At 39.2% G+C, this 26039-nt stretch overlaps 1 protein-coding gene across 2 annotated transcripts in view; it reads left to right on the top strand.

Moving 5' to 3' along the window:
* aplp1 (amyloid beta precursor like protein 1) overlaps window positions 1-26039 on the top strand; it is a 49877-nt gene that overhangs the window by 13010 nt on the left and 10828 nt on the right. For both annotated transcript variants that reach the window (XM_005798422.2, XM_023330506.1), the window contains exons 2-7: window positions 20235-20414; window positions 21246-21363; window positions 22371-22483; window positions 23875-24059; window positions 24136-24449; window positions 25278-25405. In XM_005798422.2, coding sequence (XP_005798479.1) covers window positions 20235-20414; window positions 21246-21363; window positions 22371-22483; window positions 23875-24059; window positions 24136-24449; window positions 25278-25405 — 1038 coding nt within the window. The remainder of the gene's footprint in view (window positions 1-20234; window positions 20415-21245; window positions 21364-22370; window positions 22484-23874; window positions 24060-24135; window positions 24450-25277; window positions 25406-26039) is intronic.

Genomic DNA, 26039 nt, shown 5'->3' with positions numbered 1-26039 from the left:
CTAACAGAAATAGGTCAGCTATATTTATGCACATGTTGCTTTTTGAGGTCCAACTTTTCCAGTTAGCATACTTGTTGTTATTCCTACCAGAAACTTGAAAAATCATGTCTGATCACAAAAATTGTTCCATTACAATCAGTCTTTATGCATAAACACTCCCAACACAACAGGGAAACTCAGGAACCACTTCCGCTCCACACTGATACACAGTCAAGCTTGAAAGCATACACTTTGGACTAGCTTCTATTTATATCACCAGACTAAGTAACACTCTGATTCTTTGATACATGCGTTAGACTAATGTTTAAACATTGAACCAGATTCCTGTTTCAGTTTAGGACATAATGTATGTCAACCTAACTTCACAATTAAGGTAAAAAAAATAACAACAACATGGTGACTATTTAGCACAGAGTATTGAGTATATGCAGTGTGAAAAAATGCTTAGCTTCAGGAGAATCCTCTGCAAGTGCACTCAAGTACGATTTAGGAATGTTAGCATATGAGAGATATTAAAGTTTTGAATATTTTTTGTTTTTTTCATACATTCTGTCTTTTTGTGGCTATGTTAATAGTTTTACTTCATACAATGTGAGATGAGTAAAAAAAAATCATATGGGACCTTCCTTGTTTTAAAATTACTTTAACTTCATGGTTTTGTTGAATTGAAAATTTTGCTAAAGATAATGATTTTATAACTATACTCTTATAATCTTTACAAATCAACTATTTGTTTACCAGGAGCTTGCCGACATCGGTCATCAACATTTTGCTCACTATAATCTTTAACTTACAGATTGTCATGCTTAAAATTAAAGCATGACAATATGTAAGGAAGCTAACGTGAGCTAAACTTAGCTGTCCTGGCAATATGCACGTGCTTTAAATCAGTCCACAGAAAGTGGTGACAAGAAAAGCTCAGTGATAAGCAACCAGCTGCTGAGTGATTGTTGAACCCGTCTTATGTACACACAGAGAGAGAGAGAGAGAGAGAGAGGGAGATAGAGAGAGGCTGCTTCTTAATGAGCAGGAGAGAGAGTGAGTGTGACATGCTTGAAATCCTGTAGGGAACCAGTTGCTACGGTAACAGGGAAGGTATCCAGCTCCTGTGGGCGGTGTTACCATGACAACCACCCTTGGTGACCAAGTGATGCTGCAAGGAAGGAGGATGAGAAAGAAACACAGTGTGCTTACGAGCTTATGAGTAAATAGGACTAGGAGACAGATGTTAAAGTTTGTCACTCAACTCCATGCTTAAAGTTATCCCAGACTTCTTCGTGGCGCTGGTTGGCTTCTTCTGGGTGTGCCCCACTTACCCAACAACAGCTGTTTACTCTGCTGTTCATCAACCGGCAAGCAGTGGGTCAAAGATGCTGTGCAATGTAGTCTTCGCCTGACCTGGGCATAAGAGGTTGTGCCTTCAATATGTTCATGCAGTTGCAGGTATTATGTCTTCCATGCTGGCCTATTGTCTTATTTTGGTATCTCATTGTGAAATTTTGTTTACCGTCGTCAGTTTTAGCAGCTAGAAGTTATGTCACTTACGGGTGAGAATGTGAGAAAGTCTGGGTACTTAAGTATCTGACTGTCCAAACAGAGAGGCAAGATTAGAAGGTTTTTCTAAATCGTACAATAATTAAAAATTGCAAGCACAGTTATGTTTTAGTTTGGTTAAGCAGTATTGCTCATCGTCCAGGATGCCATTCTGTTAGAAGGTGGTAAGAGTGATATAAAAAATGTTTGTCTGTTTTTTTTTTATAGCCATACACTAGTAAATGATAATAAAGTTGGTATTTAAATTAATATTACTTTTTGATGCTTGCTTAAAGGGCTGTTTCAAATTTTGTTTAAAGAAATCTGGACTGTATGTAGTTATTGCTAGTTCAAAGTGCTAAGTGGTCAACCTAAAATGTACAATTTTACAGCAGGTATCTGTAAAACAAAAATAAAAAAAAACACTTTGGAGGACTTGATGGATTTTTGACATGTAGACAGATAACTTCAGATAGCGTTGCTTTTTTAAAGTGAAGCTCTGTCTCTGCAAAGAGAGCAAACTTATCTTTAAGAAAATTGACATTTCAATATAAAACATACATTTCTCCTGAAGCACTATTCTACTTGAAGGTGAATAGAATTTATATTGTATATCTATCAAATGTTTCAACTAAAATTTCAACTCAAATGTATGGTAATTCTGATTTAAAAACTCATATTATGCACACACAACATCTCTGCTCCACTTCCTGCTTCTCAGACATCATATCCTACTTAACCCAGAATCTCATTTCCATCAGATGCATCTGCTACAGTCTGTCGGGGGAGCTGGCTCAGTGTGATCAAAATTGCATTTGGGAATAAATAGGAAAAAAATCTATATGAACACTGTAACCTCCGTCTCCTCCCTACCGGCCCCCAATCATCTCCTCCTCCCTCACCTCCTTATGTAGAATATTTTTCACCCTTCCTGTGATTGAAACGCTTTGACACAATTTATTACATTGATTTATTTTCCTAGCATGTTTCATTTTACAGCTTTATTGAAGTTTCGGAAAAGAATTTGACCCTAACTAATATGTTGACATTTCATCTAGATTGTTAGTTTTCAAAGCAAGAATACTGATAAATGTTGTTAATTTATCAGTAATGGTAGGTCTCAAAGTGCAGCTCCATTTTTTGCAAAGGGGTGTTCTCTTAGGTATATAATATATGATATGTTTTTACTGGGCATCTTTATGAGGTACTTTTTTCCTCACCTTGCTGTTGATTGAGCAGAAGCAGCAGGGGTCAGCTCCCATGTCCACAAGCTGCTGACATCAGATCAGAAAACACGAGCTATAATTAGACCTCAGTGCTCTCATTTTGCTGTATTCTGTCTAAAGAAAATCAATGGAGTTTCATAAAATTCCTCTGGAAATTGTCAACGGGAGAGGGGAAATGCAAAACCTAAGGTGTGTTTGTATATTTGAATAGCAGATGAATATGTTAAAATAAAGATATTTTGAATGTCTAAGCAGCAGAAGCATCTTTGTGGATTTAACGTAATGCACTTCAGCTTGGACAATTTACCACATCGTGAAGAAGTTTACTCATTGAAATTTGCACCTTTGTATGTTTTTACAGCATGAATACAGAATTGTTTGAGTCTCTCTGTCATCATACAGCAAAATCCATGATTCAGTGTCAATTGTGTTGATGTAAGGATGATTCAAATAAGACCTGCAGTGCTCAAATCTTCTCTTAAGCTTTTGATTCTTTTAATCCCCTGAGGTAGTCGTTCAGCCTGAAATTGCATCTGTGGATTCCCACTGTTTGGTATTAAAATGCCGGCATTCCGGTGTCGCTCAGCGTAGCTCGGAAAGAGGCTCAGCAGTGTTGTGTAACAGCAGAAATTTATCAACAATGTAAAAAGGAGACATGATAACATTATGTTTCGAGGCTTTGGTTTTATCACTGCGTATTGCACGTGCATTACACATATTCTCGGTATGTGGTGACATAGGAAAGACGGTGAATATGACCAACTTTGCTCTGTGCCTTTGTATTTTCTGGGTGAGCCCACATGTGAGTCGTGGCGTCATCGTGTTGTCTGAGTCAGACGTAGCATTCGTTGAAATGTGGGTGGTGGTGAGAGGCATACATGTCGAACTACTCCACGCAACACATCACATTTATCCTGTTTCATTCTGATTGCTGCCTAACACCCACTTTCTATAGAGTTGGGAGCATCGCACATCAAATCAAATTTATGTCTGTGGGAGGTTCCTTTTGTGTTTTCTTGTTGTGACGAACAATTGTGATGAATGCAGAGAAGCTGCTGAAAGGCAGGATGTGACAAAAGCAGCAGGAAACTGCTGTTTAAATATTGATTGAATAGAATCAAAATTGAGGTGCTTGAGTCACAGAACGCACCCTAACGAGAAAAAAGTAGGACGTGTTTGAACAGGATATTTATTCCAGTTAATGTGAGTCCCAGCTGGGAGGGGAACTCTCTGTTCCAGTTTTTATATGAAGCCTCCAGGTGTTACTGTACATCAAACAAGTCTGTGTTCAGCCAAGGCTGAGTCCCTGAAAAGATAACCTTTACAAAGATGTAGTCTTGTCATTTCCCAGCAGCAAGCAAATGCTTCACTTAAAAAAGGACAATATTCCCAGAAAAAAGGCTGAAGTGACCAGAGTTTTTTCTAGTTAAGTAATGCAGTTCTGTGTCTTCTCTACCTGCTGCTGTGTAGTTTCAGTCTCCTACTGACTGTCACCTGGTTGAAATATTTCATATTTCTCTTGCTTACAAGAAAGGCAACTTGAAAAGTTATTTATTAAAACCTCCCTTCACATTATTGTGGATCTGCCTTTTCTTTCTGTTGCATGGAAAGACATAATACTACAGAAGAAATTCCCACATCACTTTGCTGCCATTTGACACCACAGCATACAATTTGATCACAAGCAATACTGCCACATGAATTTATCAAATGACCAAATATTCTGCCACCTGAACGCTGCAGTTCAGCATAAATGAGGTACCTATTCCTGATGCCGTTGAACACACCACTCATCACTCTCATGCAGAAAAGGAGCAACATAAGCTCGTATGAAGTTACACAACTTGATTTTCTATTGCATTCCTTTAATTTTTACACATTTAGATCTGTGAAAAACATGTTTTAAATTCGTTACCATACATGGTAAGGTAGAAGACACACTACACAGTATTTTAAGACAAAATGATGACTTTTGATGATGATCTGCAATATTTAGCAGAAGTTCTTTTTTTTTTTTGCAGAATTTAACAGTCTCATTTCACGCACTATTAACTCCTCATTTTGATTTTTGAAAAGTAATGCTAGGAGTCTAGCAAGCTGATATTATTTGGTCAATTAACCAGGCTAATGCCTGGTTAGCTCGCCTGCAGTTTGCTGCTTTACAGACCTGAAACTTTATTCTCTTAGCATGCCAAATGTACGAAGCATTAACTTTAATAATGGCTAATTGAATCCATTAATTGGATGGTTCTCCTTCAGTCTCTTAGATAGCCTGACAATTTAATCAGTTAATATCAGGTGAATGTACTCTGCTCTATAAAGTAGAAATGCTAAAGGTATGGTATTCTGGGCACCTGAGAACTAATAAAATTAAGCAGTTGTTCATGTTTTTGCTTAAGTCAAAATCAAAATAATAGCATAAAAAGATTACAGATAATGTTAATAAAACTAATAGTCAACATGCTATATTATTTCCACTGCTGCAGGAGTATTTTTTTTTCTGGTATAAATAAAAGCAGTTAGATTATGTTGTTTCTCCTTAAAATTCTTGTGTAAAAACCATTTACTTGTAAAATATTGACCCATGTCTACTGACTTCTCAATTTAGATTTACAATATTTCCAAGTAGCCATGATCATTAAACTTTTGGCACTGCAAACTATTGTACATGCCAGCTGTTGTGGCCTGAATTTTAGGCTATATCTGAAATTAAATCAAACATCAGGAGCTGAGTTTGGGCTCCACTGCAGCCCTGGCTGAACCGTGGTGATTATGGGGCCATCTGCTCCCAGTGTGCCCAGCTGGAGGCTGGAGCAAAGTAATCTGAACTGATGAAGCCCGACTTAGCCTGTGCTGTTTGCACATCTCAGAAATCAAAGCCTCAAATGTAATGGTTGGCTGTCAAGTGCTCAAATGAGGCGTTCCGTTTTTATATCCAGCAAGTACATTCACATCAGTGCATGTTATATTGTTGAAAGGAACAGAACACGACATGGAACATGGAGCAATATTTTCATTGTAGTCCATCGACGTCATCTGAGCAGAAAATTAATGGATTCAATTAGCCATTAGTCAGAAATGTATAGTAATGAGTCAACGTGCTTGATTCTGCTTTGTCCGTTCTGTACCAGGAGAGTCTGGCAGGCTAATGTTGCCTCTCTCTAATATGCCACACCAGGAAGGAGCCTGATGGAGCCTATTAATAATTAAGCAGCATGATTACAGTGATGTATGCCCCTAATTCTAATTCCATTTAGCAGCAATCTTGGAAAGAAGGCCATGCAGAAGAGTGTCGCGCATTGTGTTAAAGCTGTTAGAGAGAAGGGCAGGGAGGTAGGGGGGATATAAAAGAAAGCAATGGAAGAGGGCTCGAGTTCAGCCTTGGGAGGAGGCAGAGGGACAGGATGAAAAAGAATGAGAGGAAGAGAGAAGGAGGGACTCACGAGCAGGAAGACACCCACTATTCAGCCATCTGTGCTACAAAAACACACAAAGGGTTCAAGAAAGGCCGTTGGATGTGTGTGTGTGTGGAGTTTATAATATATATCAAAGGCCTTTGTGAAGGTTTTTTTAAGTGATGCCATTAAATCTGTGTAAGGCTCTATTAAAAATCAGGAGCTAATTATTTCACTTGAATATTAGACTCTCGTTTGTTGCGTACGTCCCCTCTGTTATCAAATGTTGGAAATGTGTGTGGCATTTTTTTTTTTTTTTAGTCCTGCTGCATGTCTGTCCGGAACAGCTGGGTTCTCTTATACTTACCTTTTTGTTTTATATTGCTTTGAGCTAATGTTAGAAAAAGACTAGTACACCCAATTGTACATTCAGTTATTTATTAATGCATATGTTCACATGTTGAAGGCTCTTCTTTTTGCATTTATTTGTGTTAAAAAAAGTATTTTAATTTCAAGCAAAGATAAAAATAAAAAAAAATCCTGTTTTAGGGCAAAATAGAAAACAACAAACCAACGAACACTCATTTTCTAGTTGATAAAAAGTTAGAACACTTTACGCTCTAGTTTTGCCATTGGACACTGAACATCCAAAACTGTGTGCTAATTTCAATATGTTTATATAGTGTTTTGAGGTTTTTGTTACTTTTTTTACTTTTTTTAAGTAAAAAATGTATTTCTTCCCCTAGAACATTAACAGTAACTTTTTTATATATATATATTTATGTTTATATACTTGTATATGTTGAAAACACATCTCTTATGTTAAGGATTTGTTTTTAGTTTTTGGAGGCCAAAAATAACTAATTATATAAATTAAGTGTTAAGTACTTCCTTGCCAAACATAGGTGAGACTATGCTTTGCTGCTCTATGTCATTTAGTGCTATGCTGATAGTGCAAGTACTACTCAGATAAATAAAAACACATAAGAATGCAAAATAAAAAAAATTGAAGATAATAAACATACACATATTTAACCAAAATGCACAAATGTGCAGGATATTCGTGAGATGGAACCTCCTGTGTGACAGAGACTGTTCAAACGACACAAGTGTTGCTGCCAGCACATCTGCACTTAAACACGTTACATCTGCTTGGACCATGTGCTTCAGTTCTTCAACATACAGCCCGGCAGCAGCTTGTAAAATGTGACAAATGATGGGTGGGCTCCCCTGCTCTGAATCCTTTGCTCTTGGCTTGCTTGCCAGGGCCGATAGATTGCATCATTACAGAGGATGAAGTCATACTGCAACATAAGGGAGGAACAGGTGCTGAAAATTTAATTAGCACGGGAAGATAGATGCTGGTGGAACATGCAAATGTATCTCCCTGACCCAAACTCAATTCTGACTGATGCGAACATTTATGTTCGGCTTGCGGCAGATCATATCGCTTTGCTTTTTTAACGCTCAGCGTGGCAGCATCATTTCCTCGACAAGATGAATATCTGTAAAAATGTCATCAGCCGTCATTGGGTATGAACCATCTGTTCCATAATGACTGGTGCGGAGTGTTTTTGTCATCACAGAGAACAGGACTAGTCAGTAGTGAATCTTGAGGAGCCTAGAAAAAAAACAGGGGAACTAAGGGAGGCAAAGAAAAGGTTGAGAAGGTTGAAATCCAATCAATGTGTCTCCCCATATATCACCAGGTTGTTATTAATGATGCAGTCTTCCCTGCAGTGGGAGCTGTCAGGGTACCGAGCTGTCAGCCTATTCAGCCTCATCAGCACTATAGCATGATCTGTGGAGCACGGGATTGTTGGGATATCACCACTGTAGCAGCCCCTAAACACCCCCAGCCTCTTCTATGCATGGTAACTGTACACTCCAGAGATGCCTCTGTACTTTGCGGTCCTGTCAATTGCAAAAAACACAATTTACATGCACATGATCTAACCAAAAAGAATCATATTAATCTTTTCTTGCCCTTTCATACTGTAGTTTTAGACATATCTTGATGATTTATAAAACATGTCAAATTCTGTGTCAAGTATTTCAAGGTAAGAGATTTTAATTTTTCAGGTTCCGCCTTTGCTCATGCTCCATCCCACCCTCCATGTTGATTGGGTTGATGGTTTTATTTAATCCCTCCTCAGACACACAGACATATAAAACAACAATGCATCATCTCCCTGGCGAAGATAAAAGTGTGATTCTCATAAAATCTTTCTGGGCGCAAATCCAACTCTATCTCTGCCAGGTAGCTTCTGCCCTTGATGCTGTGGTGTTGGGAAGTGTGCAAGTGTCTCAGTCAAACTCCAGTTTTTGTGCCCAACTCACTTTTTTGGAGTGTGCAGGTTGGCTGTACAGGTGTGTTCACACATGCTCAAGGAGCACACTTCTAGATTTTTATTCTGTCAAATTTGGTATTTTCAATTAAAACCCTCCCTGGGAGAAAGCAAAAAATTTTTACAAGTTATGAAGCCCTTTAGTTAGAAATGTTCAGAGAAATCGTTAACCAGAATTAATGGTTTGTCAAAAGCTAGAACACATAATATTTTCTGATTAGTGAATCAACACTCTACGGCACTCTGAAGGAAGAAGCTATTTACATTACTACTTATGTTTTTAGATTGAACTCAGCCGAAGCACAAAGGTGTAAGAAGCAACTTAAAAAGGAAAAATGTAATTTTTCTTACACATCAACAGTATTTGGTTCATTCAGGATGTGAGTTCAGCAAAGTTGATTTGCTTTTTATATTTAATCCTTCAGCCTCTGATCTTTATTAGTGTATTTGTCCTAAGTGCACTAATTACATAACTGCACTAATTGCTAATATCAGATGTTGTAGAGAGTTTAAAATGTGAACTCTCTTGTTACTTTGCCATTTTTTTAAATACTAGCAATAATACTGTTTTATGACGTCAACACTGTCACACATCAGTGTGAGGCTGCTTCTGCTCCTGACGTAAATATTTAATGACCACGCATGAAGCTGACGACAGTTGAAATAAAAAAATTCAATACTTTTCTTATGTTTTTTTTTTATTATAGCAACTATTACATCTATACTAATGTGTGAGGAAAACAATATTTTAAAATAGACACCAATTCAAACAATACATAGGGAAGTGAATAAGTACCTAAGGTAAAAGCATGATTGTTTTTTTTTACAATCTATAAAGATATTTTTAAAAATCAGTTAAATTTAACAAATTAATTTGTGCAATCTCAGTGGGACTGTGTGTATCTACATCATTCAAAACATCATGTATTTTTAGTTTTTAACAATGTTAAATGTAAAACCTAGAAGTGAAATTAAAATCGGCATGTCAGAGCTTCAGAAAAACAGAGGTCGGAAATATTCCACAAAATTCAGACCTGTGCATCCTGACCCATGTTTTTTGTTTCTAGTTTGGGTTCTGCATTCACAGTTGGACTTTTTTTCTTATTTGAAATGTCTTTTCTTTTTTTAATCATATGATGTCATTAACACTGAGTTAGACAGACACAAGCTAATTGAGAGTTCAGATTTAAGCATGGTGTTTGCTGATTCTTGAAGGAGTCTACATCATTGCACTTCTGCTTCTTTTTACTCAGTGGAGATCCACAATCTGGTCAGCCTGCTTCCAGCAGCGTCTAAGAAAGAAGTTTCGAAATTCAACAAAATACATTTCACACCTACAGCTACTTACAATTTACAGCAAAGGTTCCCAGACACGACATCGCCCATCACTGAGCTAAAGTATTTTCTATTAGATACTGTGTTATCAGAGGTGATCACAACATGGGGAGCTGCAATCTCGTTCCCAGTCTGGCTTGAGACCTCCAATCTAGCCTCACAGGGCTGGACTGGAGGTCAGGGTCTCGGGCTCCTGATGGACCGCTATTGATTCAGGAGAAAGGTGGCGATACAGTTGCAGTCGCTCAGCATTGATTTTCTGCAAGTGCAGTAGTGGAGAGCTGGCAGAATGAGAGAGCTGGAGCTGCCGTGTTATCTTCTCAGATATCAGGAAGTTCATTTATTTATTTTTTATTTATTTGTCTTTGTGGCACTGACCTTTTCTGATGCAGAGATATGTCTGTGGAGGAATGGGCTCAGCAGGCCGACTATTTGAGCAGCTGCAGTAGCGTTTTCCCATGTCTGTCCTGCACATGGTCCTGGAGTTAGCTCCTCGATGTCTTCAAATGAAAAAATGAAAAAAACAGCACCATTAAACAATTGAAAACTGTAATTTTAATAATGCATTTTGAGGCATGTGGTGATAAAAGGTATACATTATCATTGTGCTTTCTGAATGCAGAATTAAGTTCAAAGGAGAAGATAACAAAATTTATATGGCTAAGAGTTGTCAACTCGATGTATTACCTGCAGTACTATCTTATTGGAAATGGAAGAAAAACATCTATATATATATATATACCGTATATATATATAGCAATGAGTCATCCACAAATTAACAAAAAAGTTGATTACATTGTGTTACACAAACAAAATCTTCCTCTGGTCATGAAATATTGAAAATTGTGTAATGTGTGATAGACGCAGACAGCACACTGTGCTCATGTTTCAATTCAGCGTGTGGCCCGAAGATCCAATTCAACCAAGCCAATAACAAACCCAACCTGTCAAGAATTGGTGCAAATGACAAAGATAACCCAGATGCAGAACACGCTGGAGACACGGGTATGACTGAGTACTCCAATAAACGGGACGAGAAACTGAACAAATATGCAGTATAATACAATAGCGATGAGCAAATCCCAGGCTAGCCATGTAGGCTGAAAAACTGATGACAAATGTAGAACAGGTGAGCAACCATTGGTATTAACCTTGAAGCACAAATCAGTGTTTTTTCTACATCAAAGGGTTGGAAAAAGCAAGTGGCTACATATATTTTATGTTTTCTATTATTATTTAAATCAATAAATTCATTTGTGTGGCTTTGCATGCATTCAGTTACTGTATGCAGATATCTTTGGAATGTAAACACCGATTATGAGCTGGTCACCAATCACAAAATAAACAAAAAAAATTTTTTATATGTCTAATAATGCCATTCCCATACTACCTTAAAATTATTTTTATTAGATAGGGATTCTTCTCAGGATGTACACATGTTTGGGTAAAACAGTCCTACTCATGCCCAGATGTTGCTGAACACTGCCAGTCAGCTGGCTGAAAGAAAATCAAAATTTCACAGTATGGAAAGATTCCCATTCACAAAACACGGTGACAATGTGGGCGTGTAAACTAAGGGAGCAACATGGGGGGCGCTGCTGAGCACCGACTATGTAGGACGTGTTTTGCGGGTGCTCCGATGGGATATGTGTTTTAATGTAAATTTTTGCACCTCTTTACACACTTTTTTGGAACATACTGGACTATTAGTGAACGAAAATACATATCTGATGTGTAACTTGTAAGTACCGCAGTTGAATATGGGGAAAAACGACAAGGCTACTCGCAGCAAGGCTGACCACGAGGCTCCTGCTGAACCAGATGCTAATAGCATACTGCTATCCAAGATGCAAGAGATGCTGAACGACTCCCGCACTGATCTCATCAACAGGTTTGAGAACATTGTTTCGAATGTCGTTAAGACGGAGATCTCAGCCGCGCTGGCACCGCTAGAAGCTAAAATTGCCTCGTTTGGGACTGCCATTCACGATTTGGAGCGGGCTGCTAACGATCAGGATGGGAGGCTAGCTACCATGGAGGCCTCGGTCAAATCGTTAAATGTATTAGTGGACACACTGTCCAAGAAATGTGAAGACTTGGAGGGTCGCTCCAGACTAAATAACATCCGCCTTGTGGGCGTACCGGAGGGATCCGAAGGTCAACAGCCGACGAAGTTTGTATCGAAGCTGCTTCAGGATCTGCTCGGCCTCGACGCTGAGCCTGCCCTTGACCGGGCTCATCGCACATCGCGGGCCAAGCCAGCAGAGGGGGACCCACCGCGCCCGTTCGTTGTCCGTGTCAACCTGTTTCAAGAACGGAATGAGATTCTACGGAGGGCTCGTGAGTCGTCTCCCTTACTCTATGAAGGAAAACGTGTGTTCATTTTCCCTGATTATTCAACCTCAGTTGCTAAAAAACGCGCATCGTTTACGAAAGTGAAGAAGGAACTCCACTCTTGCCCTGGAATCAAGTTTGGGCTTCTTTTCCCTGCAATACTACGGATCACTCTTCCCAACGGGCAGACCCGTAAGTTCGAGGACCCAGCCCTTGCTGCAGACTTTGTTGAGAAAAACATTAAAAATGTGGTTGATCCGGCCACAGTTGAATCCCAGAGGGGCCGCTACCCAGTGATGGGATAACATTTTGTTTGGGAACTGTAATACTCTGTACAATACAATCATTATTTAATGCATTGTGGTTCTCTACAGTGCCTTTCGAGTACTCTGGATACACTGTGGATTTAACTCCTAGTTTGGAAATGTATTTTTATTTTCTTGGTTCTTGTTGATACAAGGGGGCATTTGTGTATCCGATTGCACATTAGTTTTACATGCCTTATAATATATTTCATGTTTCTACAAACCTGTTGTTCTCTAGATGGTGCATTTTTCGCATATTGTTATATTTGCATCACATTCCCAGGAGAGTAGTCAGTAGTTAAGACTACTTTCATTTTTCAGCCTCTAGTAAGCTGGATGCTATTTTTTGTTTTCTTTTTGATGGGGTTTCGCGCATCCCGTTTGGGGGAATGCTTCAGCGAATGGGTTGGTTTAGGGAGGGTTTCAGGTGGCAGGGGTGTGTGCGTTACGTTGTTCTTTTTGTTTTTTTGTCTGTGTATGTCTCTTTTTTTTCGGGTGACCAGGGTGATTCTCGTTTACTTTTGTGTTTTACTTTGACCTATGGCTGATCTTCACTTGACACCAGCTACAGCGGTAGGACGAGAGATCCATTTCACCAGCTTTAACTGCAGGGGGCTCAACAATCCTGTGAAGCGCAGTAAGGTATTACATCATATGCAACGATTGGGGGCACAAATAGCTTTCCTTCAAGAGACGCACCTAAAGAACGTGGACCACGTGAAACTGAAGCGCACCTGGGTTAGTCAAGTTTATCATTCCTCTTTTAACACTAAATCTAGAGGAGTGGCTATCCTTATCAGTAAATCTGTCCCCTATGTGCACTCTCAAACCATTTCTGATTCTTGTGGTAGATACGTTATTATCACTGGTACCATTTGCAATATCCCGGTGGCATTGGCTAATATATATGCTCCCAATTATGACAACGAATACTTTTTTAAACATGTTTTCCAGTCACTTCCCAATCTGTCCACTTATCATTTAATATTGGGAGGTGATTTTAACTGCTGGCTTGATCCTCAGTTGGATCGCTCCTCAACAAACATAACCATGCCTTTGCGCTCATCTAAAATGATTAACTCCTTTATGTCTGAATTTAATGTTCATGATGCCTGGCGTTTTCTTCACCCCTCCCAGAAGGTTTACTCATTCTTTTCCCCAGTCCACCACACCTTTACGCGTATTGATTTTTTCTTGATTGATAATAGATTGCTGTCCTCTCTCACTGGGTGCAAATATGATGCTATTGTCCTATCAGATCATGCCCCAGTTTCTATATCTATTAGATTTGACTCTCACCCCATTGAGCGGCCTCCATGGAGGCTAGGCACCCGTCTGCTATCAAATGAAAAATTTGTATCTTTTGTAGCACGACAAATAGATTTTTTTATAGAAAATAATAGAGGACCTGAGGTGTCGGCCTCACTACTCTGGGAGACGCTTAAAGCCTTCATCAGAGGGGAAATTATTTCCTATGTAAAGTATGAAAATAAGCTGCGAAGAGAGAGAATTAATACTTTGACACGCCACATTTCTCAAATTGACAACTTGTATGCAATATCACCTTCTCCCACTTTGTACAAGGATCGCCTCGTGTTGCAAGCTGAGTTTGATGTGCTCATGACACAACATACTACTGAGCTGCTACTTCAATCTGGTGCCCAGTTTTACGAACATGGAGATAAGGCTGGTAAACTCCTGGCTCACCAAATTCGACGAGTGTCAGCCTCTCGCCACATCTCTCAGATCCAAACTACCCAAGGCATCACAACTGACCCAATGGAAATTAATTTGGCCTTCAAGGATTTCTATAGGTCATTATACTCCTCAGAATGTACTCCTTCTGTAACCGACTTTGATAACTTTTTTAACAATTTGGAAGTTCCCACCATCAATCAGGGTGTAGCCGACGATCTTGAGAGACCTATTGTAATCTCTGAACTCACTGAGGCAGTTAAGGCCCTGCAGGGGGGTAAATGTCCAGGCCCTGATGGGTACCCTTGTGAGTTTTATAGAATATTTTGGGACAAGCTTTCTCCACTACTTTTAGAGGTATACAACGAATCTTTAACCTCTGGGTGTCTACCTCAGACCCTTAATCAGGCAGTTATTACTCTGCTGGCTAAAAAAGGCAAAGACCCTCAACTCTGCTCTTCCTATCGCCCGATAAGTTTACTTAATGTTGACTTTAAATTGCTAGCAAAAACAATAGCTCTAAGACTAGAAACAGTGCTTCCCACTGTGGTTGGGATAGATCAGACCGGCTTTGTACAAAATAGGAACTCCTTTTCCAACATAAGACAACTCTTTAATGTAATTTACAGCCCACCCTCTGTCAGTACTCAAGAAGTTGTGATATCTTTAGATGCTGAAAAGGCCTTTGACAGAGTGGAGTGGCCATATTTATTCTACTCGATTAAGAAATTTGGCTTTGGGGAAAATTTTCTGTCGTGGATTAAGTTACTTTACTCTGACCCATATGCATCGATTAGGACAAATAATACTCAATCTGACTATTTTCGCCTCAGTCGCTCTACTCGCCAAGGCTGCCCACTGAGTCCCTTATTATTTGCTTTGGCAATTGAACCCCTCGCAATTGCGCTTAGATGTAATACAAGTATTATAGGTATTAAGAGGAATGATACGGAAACAAAGGTCTCTTTATATGCTGATGATCTTCTTTTGTACATTTCTAATTTGAATATTTCTATTCCTGCTGTACTTGCCACACTTGATAAATTTGGGCAGCTGTCAGGCTATAAATTAAACCTCAGCAAAAGTGAATTACTCCCAGCTAATGCATTAGCCAAAAGTTACCCACTGCACACATTACCATTTAAGGTCATAGATCAGAGCTTTACCTATTTAGGAATCCAGGTTACATCTAAATACGAGGATCTTTTTAAAGCTAACTTTTCTCCTTTATTAGTGCAAGTTAAGGAGGACTTTGATCGTTGGTCGATGCTTGGCCTCTCGTTGGTTGCTCGGGTTAACTCAATCAAAATGAACATCCTTCCACGTTTTTCCTACCTATTTCAGTGCATTCCTATCTTTCTCTCACGGTCCTTTTTTAGCAAACTCGATAGTATAATTACCAAATTTCTCTGGAATGGGAAGGCCCCTCGTATACGCACTCAATTCTTACAAAGACCTAAAAGGCTTGGGGGGATGGCCTTGCCAAATTTTAGATATTATTATTGGGCTTCAAATATTAGACTTTTTAGATATTGGCTCCAGTCAGATAGCCCTTCTTCTCCAGCTTGGCTTGTTATGGAGGCCAACTCTGTAAAACCTGTGTCCTTGGCAGCCTTACTACATTCACCATTACAGTCCTCAACTAAACCTTATACTTCCAATAAACTAGTTGATGCATCCTTGAGGCTGTGGATGCAATTCAGACGGCATTTTGGCTTGCAATCTCTTTCTGTCTATTCCCCTATAGCTTCAAATCATACCTTTCAGCCGTCTCTCACAGATGGTATCTTCCTGTCGTGGCGGAGAACAGGAATTTTAACTTTTCATGATATGTATATTGATAATACTTTTGCCTCATTCCAACAAATCTCTGGAAAGTTTGGTATCCCGCGCCATCATTTTTTTAGATACTTGCAAGTGCGCAGCTTTGTCCGCTCTACTTATTCAGATTTTCCCAACCTTCCCAAAGATTCACCTTTAGACATTTTTCTTAAACCTACTGTCAAATTGAAAGGAGCCATATCTTTTTTTTACAATCAAATCACGCTTCTACGCCCACAAACCCTGAATTCCTATAGATCACTTTGGGAGGAAGACCTTGGACAGACCATTTCAGAGGATCTTTGGACACTAATCCTGTCATTGGTGCATAAGTCTTCTATTTGTGCCAGACATAATTTAATTCAATGCAAACTTGTGTATCGCACTTATTATACTAAAGCACGTCTGGCCAAGTTTTACACCAACGTTTCTCCTGCCTGCGATAGATGCCAACATTCTCCAGCCAATTTGATCCACACTATCTGGCTTTGCCCTCAGCTTTTTAACTATTGGTCCAAAGTTTTTGCTATTCTGTCAGATATTTTTGACAAGAAATTGGAGCTTGACCCCTTGACTGCTTTGTTTGGAGTTGAACCTCCACAGTCCACCCTGTCCTCCTTTCAGAAATCCTCCTTGGCTTTCTTGACTTTTTTGGCACGGAGAGTGATTATAATAAAATGGAAGTCGCCTCAACCTCCATCATATACCCACTGGCTTAGAGATACACTGTATTTCATTAAACTTGAGAAAATCCGTTTTACTTTAAGAGGCTCTTCCATGAGATTTTTGGGTTTGTGGAGCCCCTTATTAAGAACCCTTAGAAAGATTAATTTCCCTAATATTCCGGACTGATAAGGTAGTACCTACTTTATGTAGCTGATGTTTTTTATTCTTATCAATATTTCTCTTTCTTTCATCTTCTTTCTTGAGTTAAGTTTGGTTGATACATTAACAGAAGTATCCCCTGGCACCTGATTTTTTATTTATTTTTTATTTTATTTATTTATTTTTTATCTATTTTTTTTTTTATTTTATTGTATTTATTTATTTATTTTTTTTTTTTTCTCGTTTTTCGAGTGTGTGTTTGTATGGGTTGAGGGAAAGAAATTTAGTACTGTGGTCCTTTTTTATTTTGTTTATCTTATGATATATCTGTTTCTGTCCGCTAACGCAATATGTTTACTTTGACTTGATCCATTTTATGTATTTTGTGTAGGTGTATATATGTGGGTATAATTGGGCTTGTTCTAGCACAATTACGTTTGTATTTAAAGGTACACTGTAACTATATAACCATTGCATTGCCTTTACACTGTACCTCATGTTAAAGCATAAATAAATTTTGGAAAAAAAAAAAAAAAAAACTAAGGGAGCAACATAAGTTTCAGTTGCTAAATTTAGAATTTATTTAGAATTCGTAATATTTGTGCTTGTCAAAGTCCAAACAGAAGTAAAGAAATGTTCAGAAATATGTAACAGAAATGTAAAATCAATATGATACATTATTTTCTCAATTGCTTCTCTTGCTTTTTAAATAAAAATCATATCGTAGACTTCTCTTAACATTGCGCTAATACCGTAAAACCAGGATATTTTTGCTCAGTTATTTTGTTCCTGCTATATGTGCAACTTTTTTTTTTTTGCGCTGACTTTAATCACCATCCACATGTAATTGATAGTTTTATGCCTACATATGTTTTTATGAGCTGTTTTGTTTGTTTGTTGTTTGGGGTTTTTTTTGTGCTTTTTTCCATGGTGTGCCTTTTTTAGGCAGCAATTTTGACTCGAGAACACTGTAGGTCATAAATTACTGAAAAATAACAAAACTAGCCAGAAGTCTGTTGCTGCAGAATGGATGAAAAATGGCAAAGCTTAAAAGTAGCAAGAGAATAGAAGAAAATGCAGGGGATAAAAGTCATTTTTCTTTTTCCAAGCAGAGGAAGTAAACTTTGCCTGTACAGCTTTCAACCCTGGTAGGAGTTAAAAAAAAAAAAAGAAATCAACAACAACATTGCAAACATCCGCTTTTGTAAGTGTTACAAAAGAGATATGCAACCATGAACCCCAAAATCCTTGACGTGCTTTGGGAAACGATGGGTCGTTTTAAAAAAGCAGATCCGTAGTTTACAAAAGGAAAAATCTGCTAAGGCATGCAGAAACACAAACTCCTTTTAGTTTAATTAGAATGCACAGACTGCTGAGGGCTTATTGTATTTATTGTACATTTACTCGCAGGGCTTTAAATATTTATTTTATCCCGTATAAATTTTAATTAGGACTTCAAACACTTTAGCTCTGTTCGGTCCAAGCAGGGCTTTTCCTTTGATCATACGTCACTCTCCTCTATTTCTTCTCCCAGATTTCTTCCCCGCGGGATGCTTGCTTCTAATTGGCACTGCGTCGCTCGTCTTGTCTGTCGTCAGTAGGTCTATCTGGCTGTCTGTCAGCGCAGATGAAAAGGACACGAGCCGAACACTGGGTCTGGGCGATACGGGATGCCTTTTTTTGTGGGGGTAAATTTCAGGGTTGGACAGTTAACAATGTAACCTATTCTCCAACATGAATGCCGCCGAACCACAGAAACTCACCCGATATTCCCAAATGTTTTTGGTTGACATGTATTCTTTGCATCAAAAGAAACATGGACTATGTTTTATTGTCATGATCCCTAAGGGCTCTATTGAAACTGTTTTGTCTGTTAGTGAAGAGTAAGTCCTTGTGTGTTGTTTATAGAGCCGCCGGGCCCCTCCCTTCCTTTATTCCTCCCCTGGCTCCCTCTGTCTCTGCGCTGTGTGTTAATGTAGTGAAGTGGCGCATCGGTCAATGAGCTTGTATTAACACCTGACTCCCAGACCTAGCCAGTGTTTGTTCCTCTGTGTGGGCTCCCCTGAGCCCTCCCCCAGGCAAAGGCAACATCTCCTAGGATCAATACCAGCTTTCTACAAGGCCAGGGAAGGAAATCAAGCCAAAGGGGTGGATGGGAGCAGCCTTTGGTGTGCACCTGCACAATTTACTGATTGGAAACTGATATGAGTTTTGAATTTCTGACCTGCTAATTGCTGATCATGACCAATCCAGCTAAAATAATAATAATAATTAAACTCCTATCAACAGCATAATCCTCTGTTTTTCTTTCTGGTTGAATTTTTATTTGTTTTTACCATTGATTAGCACTGTTATGCATTCTTCATTTGGATTTTCTTTAGAATATATATATTTACCTTAACTCTTAGATTTCCTAAAATCCATTGACATTTCCAAATCCACCATGTTCCATGACTGACAGAGGCTGAAGACTCAAAAGGATGAACTAGAGAACTTTGCTGTGCTTCACTAAGCCTTCCTGTTATCTGCTCTCTCCCACAGTCTGAATGTACTGCAAACATGTATCAAGAAATTATTTAAAATAGTCTCCTTTTGAATAGCTTCATGTATCTCTGAACGTTTTTCTTCATGTTAAACACATCACTGATAAAATTGCCAATTTTTAGTCTTTTTTCACTCAAAAACCATTTTGAGAACTGGTAGTTAGTGTATTGCATTCAGTGATCAGAAAAATATCAGATTTTTGAGATTATAACTGTGCTTTATGTAAACACATCCACACAGCCAATCTCCAGGCTTGAAAAAAACTGGGCAGAACACATAAGTTTTGTCAGGGCAGTCTACACACTCTCATAACAACACTAAGCGCCACCATCATCAGGAGATGATACCATAAAAAGATGGAGAGTTGGATTAGAGCCCAAAAAGATTTTATGTAATTAACACATTTTCTGTTGAAAAACAAAATTGTTTGTTTTTATGCATGTAGGGGGATTAAAGAAGCTATTAAGCCATTGTTGATGAAACTAGATTTCATTTTAATGGTCATGAAACTAGTTAACACTTATGTTAACTAGTTGTCAGTGCACTCTGATAATTAGGATGATTCTTTCAGTTAGTGGAAACATTGCAATTGTAAAAAAATTTTTGATTGGCTGTTCCCCAGAGGATGCACTGACCCGTTTTTGTCGGTTTTTAGATTGCAGAATTGCTGCACTCCTTTTAAACGCCTCCACAGTCGGTTCTCCTGTACATTATCCCAACCTGCTTTTCCGATCTTCCACCTCTTCTCAGCCTTGCACTCAGGCTTTTCTATTTGCAGATGGTGCCAGAACTGTCTACCATGAACCAGCTTCATATACTGTAATGTCTGCCTCGGCGTTGGTGTTAACTCTTCTCTTTCTCTCTGCTCTCCAGGCTCTTGCCATGACCAAGGTGAATGGGCCGGGTCCCCAGCTGGCAGAGCCACAGATCGCCATGTTCTGTGGCCGACAGCTCCTGCACATGAACTTACAGAACGGGGAGTGGGAGCCGGACCCTCAGGGCCGCCAGGGCTGCTTCAAGGAGCCCAACGAAATCCTGTCTTACTGTCAGGAGGTAGGGGATCTGAACATGAAAGATTAAATAACAGCATTTTTATTACATCACACAAATGGTTAAATTTTTTCTCTTTTGGTTTGTCTAAAACCTCCCCCCTAAAATCTATATATTAACTATATATAGTAAAGAGATGGCAGTCTGCTGAAATATTACAATATTTCACCAATACGCCACCATCCTCCTCTCCTCTTCTTGTTACCTTTTACTATACTATACCCGTGTGTTTTTAATGGCACTCATGCTCCTGAAACAATTCTCCTAAAAGAATGTCAGTCCAAACCAGGGCAGCAAAGGGACTCAGACGCCACCTGGGGGCCAAAACAGACATGTTCTCTACAGATGGCATCCATAGAGCTGAAAGGCCTCTAATGGGATTATCTGAGACATAATGCATCTGCAGTGCCTTTTACTCGAAGCTTTGCTTTTATCCTTTTGCATTCAAGCAGATAGCATTATAGCCTGCATCTAGGCTGAGCTATTTACATACCTGCTGCTATTAAACGACAATGTAAGCTTGTGTTTCAAACCATTGAGCTACATTTAGGCGAAAATACATGTAAAATTGAATGTGCTGAAATATTTATTTTAATATACTCCTAGGGAGGTGTTTGTAATGTCGTTTAACACAAAGCGCTGTCATATATTTATGCAATCTGCTGCATGACTGTTTCCCCTGTCAGTTTTGTCCTTCTCCTCTGATCCTGGAAGTGATCTTTTATCCCTTACTTTAAAAATGTTTCCTTGCCCTCCCCCCGCACCCCTTGTTCTGTCCACCTACCAATCTGTTTCTGTGTCTTTGGCGTCTCTGCATGCACCCGTACCGTCCAGATGTACCCAGCGCTTCCAATCTCACACATAGAGGAGTCTAAAAGACCCGTAACCATCCAGGCCTGGTGCAAGAAAGGATTGGGCCACTGTCAGATCGTACTGCCCTACCGCTGTCTGGGTAAGAAAGAATAATGATTGTATTTTTGGCCCTAGTGGCCTGATCTGACCACTGCACCACACAGCGCCCAGAGGAGCAAGAAACTTGACAAAACGTAAATGCAAGATTACAGTGCAGACTTGGAAATCCTGTAAAAGTGTGACAGTTAATTTAATTGTTTTCCTAATGTGGATAACTAAAAACATAACTAAGTAATCTGGAAACTCAAACTCAACTGTTTGAGTTTCCAGATTTAATCCCGTATTCCTGACAAATAAAGTTTTTTTTAGTTATTTTTTTTAATGCATCTTTTTAACGTTTCTTTTTTGATTTTTGTTTTCACCTATTTTACTGTCTTTCTGACCAAGAGACCAATTAGATTTATTTTATTTTATTTTATTTAGATTAGGGTTTTGCCTTGGAAACCCATGTTTGTATGACAAACAAAGCTGTGACAATAATATCACACACAAACAATAATTGTGAAGAATTTGTGTATACATGTGGATGAACTAGTCCAAACTGTAGACGTCCTGGTCTTATAGATTGTGAAACAAAGCAGATGTAATTTTGTACATTGACCAAAAACGACATGACATACCACACTGCTCTGTTGGAAACCTTGTGCTTTTTAATAGTCTTTGGGGCAGTTTTATAAATTAGTTAGGATTCAAGGTTGCATGTATTGTTCTGCTTCAGATACCTTCTCTCCTAAAAGCCACCAGGGGGCCAGATAAGCTAACAATAGTTAAACAACTGATTGCTCGGCAGCACTTTTGATTTGCACTGCAATGGCCGTTCAGTTAGTTGTTTTCTTTTTTGTATGTCTTAAGCAGCATGTGAAATGCTAAATTATATAATTAATATATGCATTAATTAATGTATTGCATTAATACAAAATAACCTGCATTTGTGGACTTACTTTCATAACATCTGCATAACATTTTATATAAATTTTAGTCAGAACAAGCTTTAAATAAATCTTTTAAATTGCCACTTTAATTCTAGTTCACATTCTTTTGCTGCAGAAGGCGAATATGTAAGCGAGGCCCTGCTGGTGCCCGACAGATGTCGTTTTCTCCACCAGGAGCAGATGAACATCTGTGAGAGTTATGTCTACTGGCACAACATTGCCAAGGAGGTGAGAACAAGTTATGTTTTAATCAAGCTTGGGCCATTAGGTTGAAGTGGAAAGTTATAAAACTAGTGAGGTTGATTTCTCTTTCTTTTTTTTTTACATTTGTGTGGGTTTAAAATAGCTCATCCAATCAACGAAGATCGAAAACCTTTACCACTCCAGGCTGTGAGCAGTACTGCAGAGCATTAAGTTAACTCTCCCTCTGAGACACCTTCAGTATTTTTAAATTGCTTTACATGGTTTGCTAAATATTTTACTGATAAAAAGTCTTAAGAGTGGTAAGTGTTTGTACTCATCCCCCCTGAGCCAAACCTTGGCTTTGATTCAAGCTCTGAGTTCTTTGGGGTTTGTCCCTACCAGCCTTGCACATCTAGAAACTGAAACCTTTGGCAATTTAGAAAAAAAACTTAAGCTGAATTAGAATGAATAGAGAGTATCAGTGAACATCAATTTTCAGCTCTTCCCACAGATTTTCAATTTGATTTAGTTCTTGACTTTGACTGGGCCTTTCTTCCACATGAGCATCCTTTGATCTAAACGATTCCATTGAAGCTCTGAGAGTGTGTGAAGGCTGGAAGGTGAACCTCCAGCTGAATCTCAAGTGTATTGCAGCCTCCTGTAGGTTTTGTTTCATGATTCAGTTGTATTTAGCTCAATATATCATTGCATTAGCTTTAAACAATTTCCGTTTCACTCATGAAGAAGAGTATTTTAATTTCACAATTTGCATATTATACTTCAGTTTGGGTGTCAGCTGATTCAAAAAACAGCCTGAATGCTTTAAGAAACACCCAGCCATTTTGTGGCAATGAGTCAATCTTTTTTTAGTGTCTGGAAAACGAGCTTTTTCAAAAATCTTCTGATTATTAAGCCGCTCTGTATCATTACCCAGCAACCCCAGCTAAGCCCAGCCCCTCGCATAGCAACTAAGATATAGGTCCAGCATGTTTGGTCAACTGGTCTACTGCTGTATGTCCCATGCAATGACTGCTGGAAAAGACATTTGTTTTGTTGTCGGCTTAACATTCAGAAAGTCTGCTGGAGGTTTTAGTTATAGGGTATTGGAGTAAAAGGGAATGCGTACAAATCCATGCCACATTTTCAGATTTTATGTGTAATAAAACGTGAAAATCATTTTCTTTTTCACTTTACAATTATTTGCGTCATTGTGTGGGCTTGTCATATAAAATCCCATTAAAATACATTTAGGTATTTCTATGTGACTAAAGTGTGAAAAAGTGCAAGGAGTTTAAATAATTCTGCAAGAAATAATAGACACTATTTAATACCTCAGTACTGTTTTTTTATCTTTTAACAGAGCATTTAACTCAGCATCCTATAAATAACACCCTAAATTAGACTCCCTCCTCTGTATTCCCCTGCGCTTGTGTCAGGAATGCACCGCAGAGAATCTCGAACTCCACAGCTACGGGATGCTGCTGCCATGCGGAGACCACTTCCGAGGCGTCGAATATGTCTGCTGCCCGGGCAGGAGCAGCTCAAACGGAAAAGGAGAGACAGAGGAAAAGGATGTGCCTCAGACGCTCGCGTCCCAGACAGTCGGAAAACTCAACTCAGTGTAAGATGACTCCGCAGAACCCTGCGAAGGCTGCTGTTTCAGAAATTAGTTCTTAAAAACGAACTATTTTCCACAGTGCCAAGGTGATGGTCCCCACTCCGAGCCCCTCTCCAGAAACGGACCTGGACGAGGTCGACATGGAGGAGGACGACGACGAAGTGATAGATGAAGAGGAAGAGGAGGAGGAAGAGGAAGATGACGTCAATGAGGACGAAGCCGAAGAAGAGGAAGAAGAAGAAGAAGATGAGACAGCGGCTGTGAAGGACCGGGAGGAGTACGAATACCCTTTTGAGTTGGGTCCTTACCAGACGTCCGACTACTTGGACTCATTTTACAACGACAAAAGCCACAAACCCACCACTTCTGCCCCTCTGGCCAGGGGAGACAGCTGTAAGTGTTTAGTTTTTGAAACGCATGCAGTAACATAAGCAGCAGTTGTGAAAAATGCCCCTCAGTGCCACTCCTTCTGAATTCGTCATCTTTGCGGACACAAATCCAAAACATATCGCCACATACTACAATGCATGTATGCATTGCTGCACGCTACATGTATAACTGGAGCTCGATTTCCTTCCAGTTCAACTTTCCATCAGTATTTTCTAAACCCTCTACCTCAACAAATGTTCATGTGAAAGTGTTTCACTTTAATCTGGTGCACAACATACATTCACAACCACAGCAAGGCCACAGCAGAGTTCATGCTTGTGTGTGTGCACAGTAAATACAGAAGCTAACCACGGTACATGAAAGATCCGATCAGAACGATTTCAGGATGGTAGATCAATATTAAATGATACTGGCTGCGAGGGCTACACAGAAAGCAGTGAGTGAAATACCTGAAGATGGACTGTTATGTTGCTTTATATTATTTTAAGGCGATAAATAGTTATTCTTTTGCTAAGATTCAAATTTAATTTAAGAGTGAAAGCAAAAGCTCTCAGTCTGTGTTACCATTTGGCTTAGGCCTTGTTATAGAAAAAGAAAGAGTTAAAGCTTCTCTAATGCACATCAAAAGTGAGCTAGAAGAAACCATATCTCATTGCTTTCCTCATTAGTAAACTGCATTTTTACAGAGCTAAAGTCCAGGCACCAAAGAATGATGGTGCTCAGATGATGGAATGTCTCATGAATGTGCTTAGACTATCCATTTATTCATGGGGTAATTGTTGCCTTGCTTGTGCTGCCATTAACAATCAGTTTCCTGTTGTTCCCATTCAGTTACCACAACTCGCCCCACGGACGGGGTTGATGTTTACTTTGAGAAGCCTGTGGACGACACGGAGCACGCCAACTTCCTACGTGCCAAGACGGACCTGGAGGAGCGCAGGATGAAGCGCATTAATGAGGTGAATTTCACAGAGCGGGGAGCGGGGAAGCTGCATGTCGGGCTCGTTTTGATAGATGATTGCTCTTGTTTTCCATTAAATTAACAAATGAGAGTCTGTTGGCATTCGCAGAGTTGCATAGACGTTTCTGTACCCTCTGCGCATTTTTGTCAAGTTAAGCATTAATCAGAGAAGTAGCCAAGAGGCCAAGAGACCCATAACTCATGTGGCGGTGTTGTTGACCGCACAACTCTTAGCAGTGTGTTCTACAAATCTGGCCTTTCTGTGTGGCAAGAAGCAAACCAGAGTTTGTAGTTTGTCACAAGTTGCATGCGGCACACAGGAAACACATGAAAGACCCCCTGACCAAACTTGAATTCCTTGGCCTACATGCACCCAAATACACTATTTAGAGTTATACTTGTGGTGAAAAATGAATCCTTCACATGACTCTGAAGACAACCTTCTCACAGTCAAACGTGGTGTGGGAATTGTTTCCTCTAGCAGTAATAGATGTTCATAGTTGTTGAGAAAATGAAATCCTGGACAGTCCTGGAATAGAACTGGTTAAGTTCATTTTCTAGCGGGACAGTAACCCTAAACATACAGCAAATAATCAAATCACATTCATGTGTTAGAATGGTCCAGTCCAGGC

Source organism: Xiphophorus maculatus, chromosome 3 (assembly GCF_002775205.1).
Source record: "Xiphophorus maculatus strain JP 163 A chromosome 3, X_maculatus-5.0-male, whole genome shotgun sequence".
Taxonomy (NCBI): Eukaryota; Metazoa; Chordata; class Actinopteri; order Cyprinodontiformes; family Poeciliidae; genus Xiphophorus; species Xiphophorus maculatus.
The sequence above is the reverse complement of the archived record's forward strand: the minus strand, read 5'-3'. Positions and strand labels throughout refer to the sequence as shown.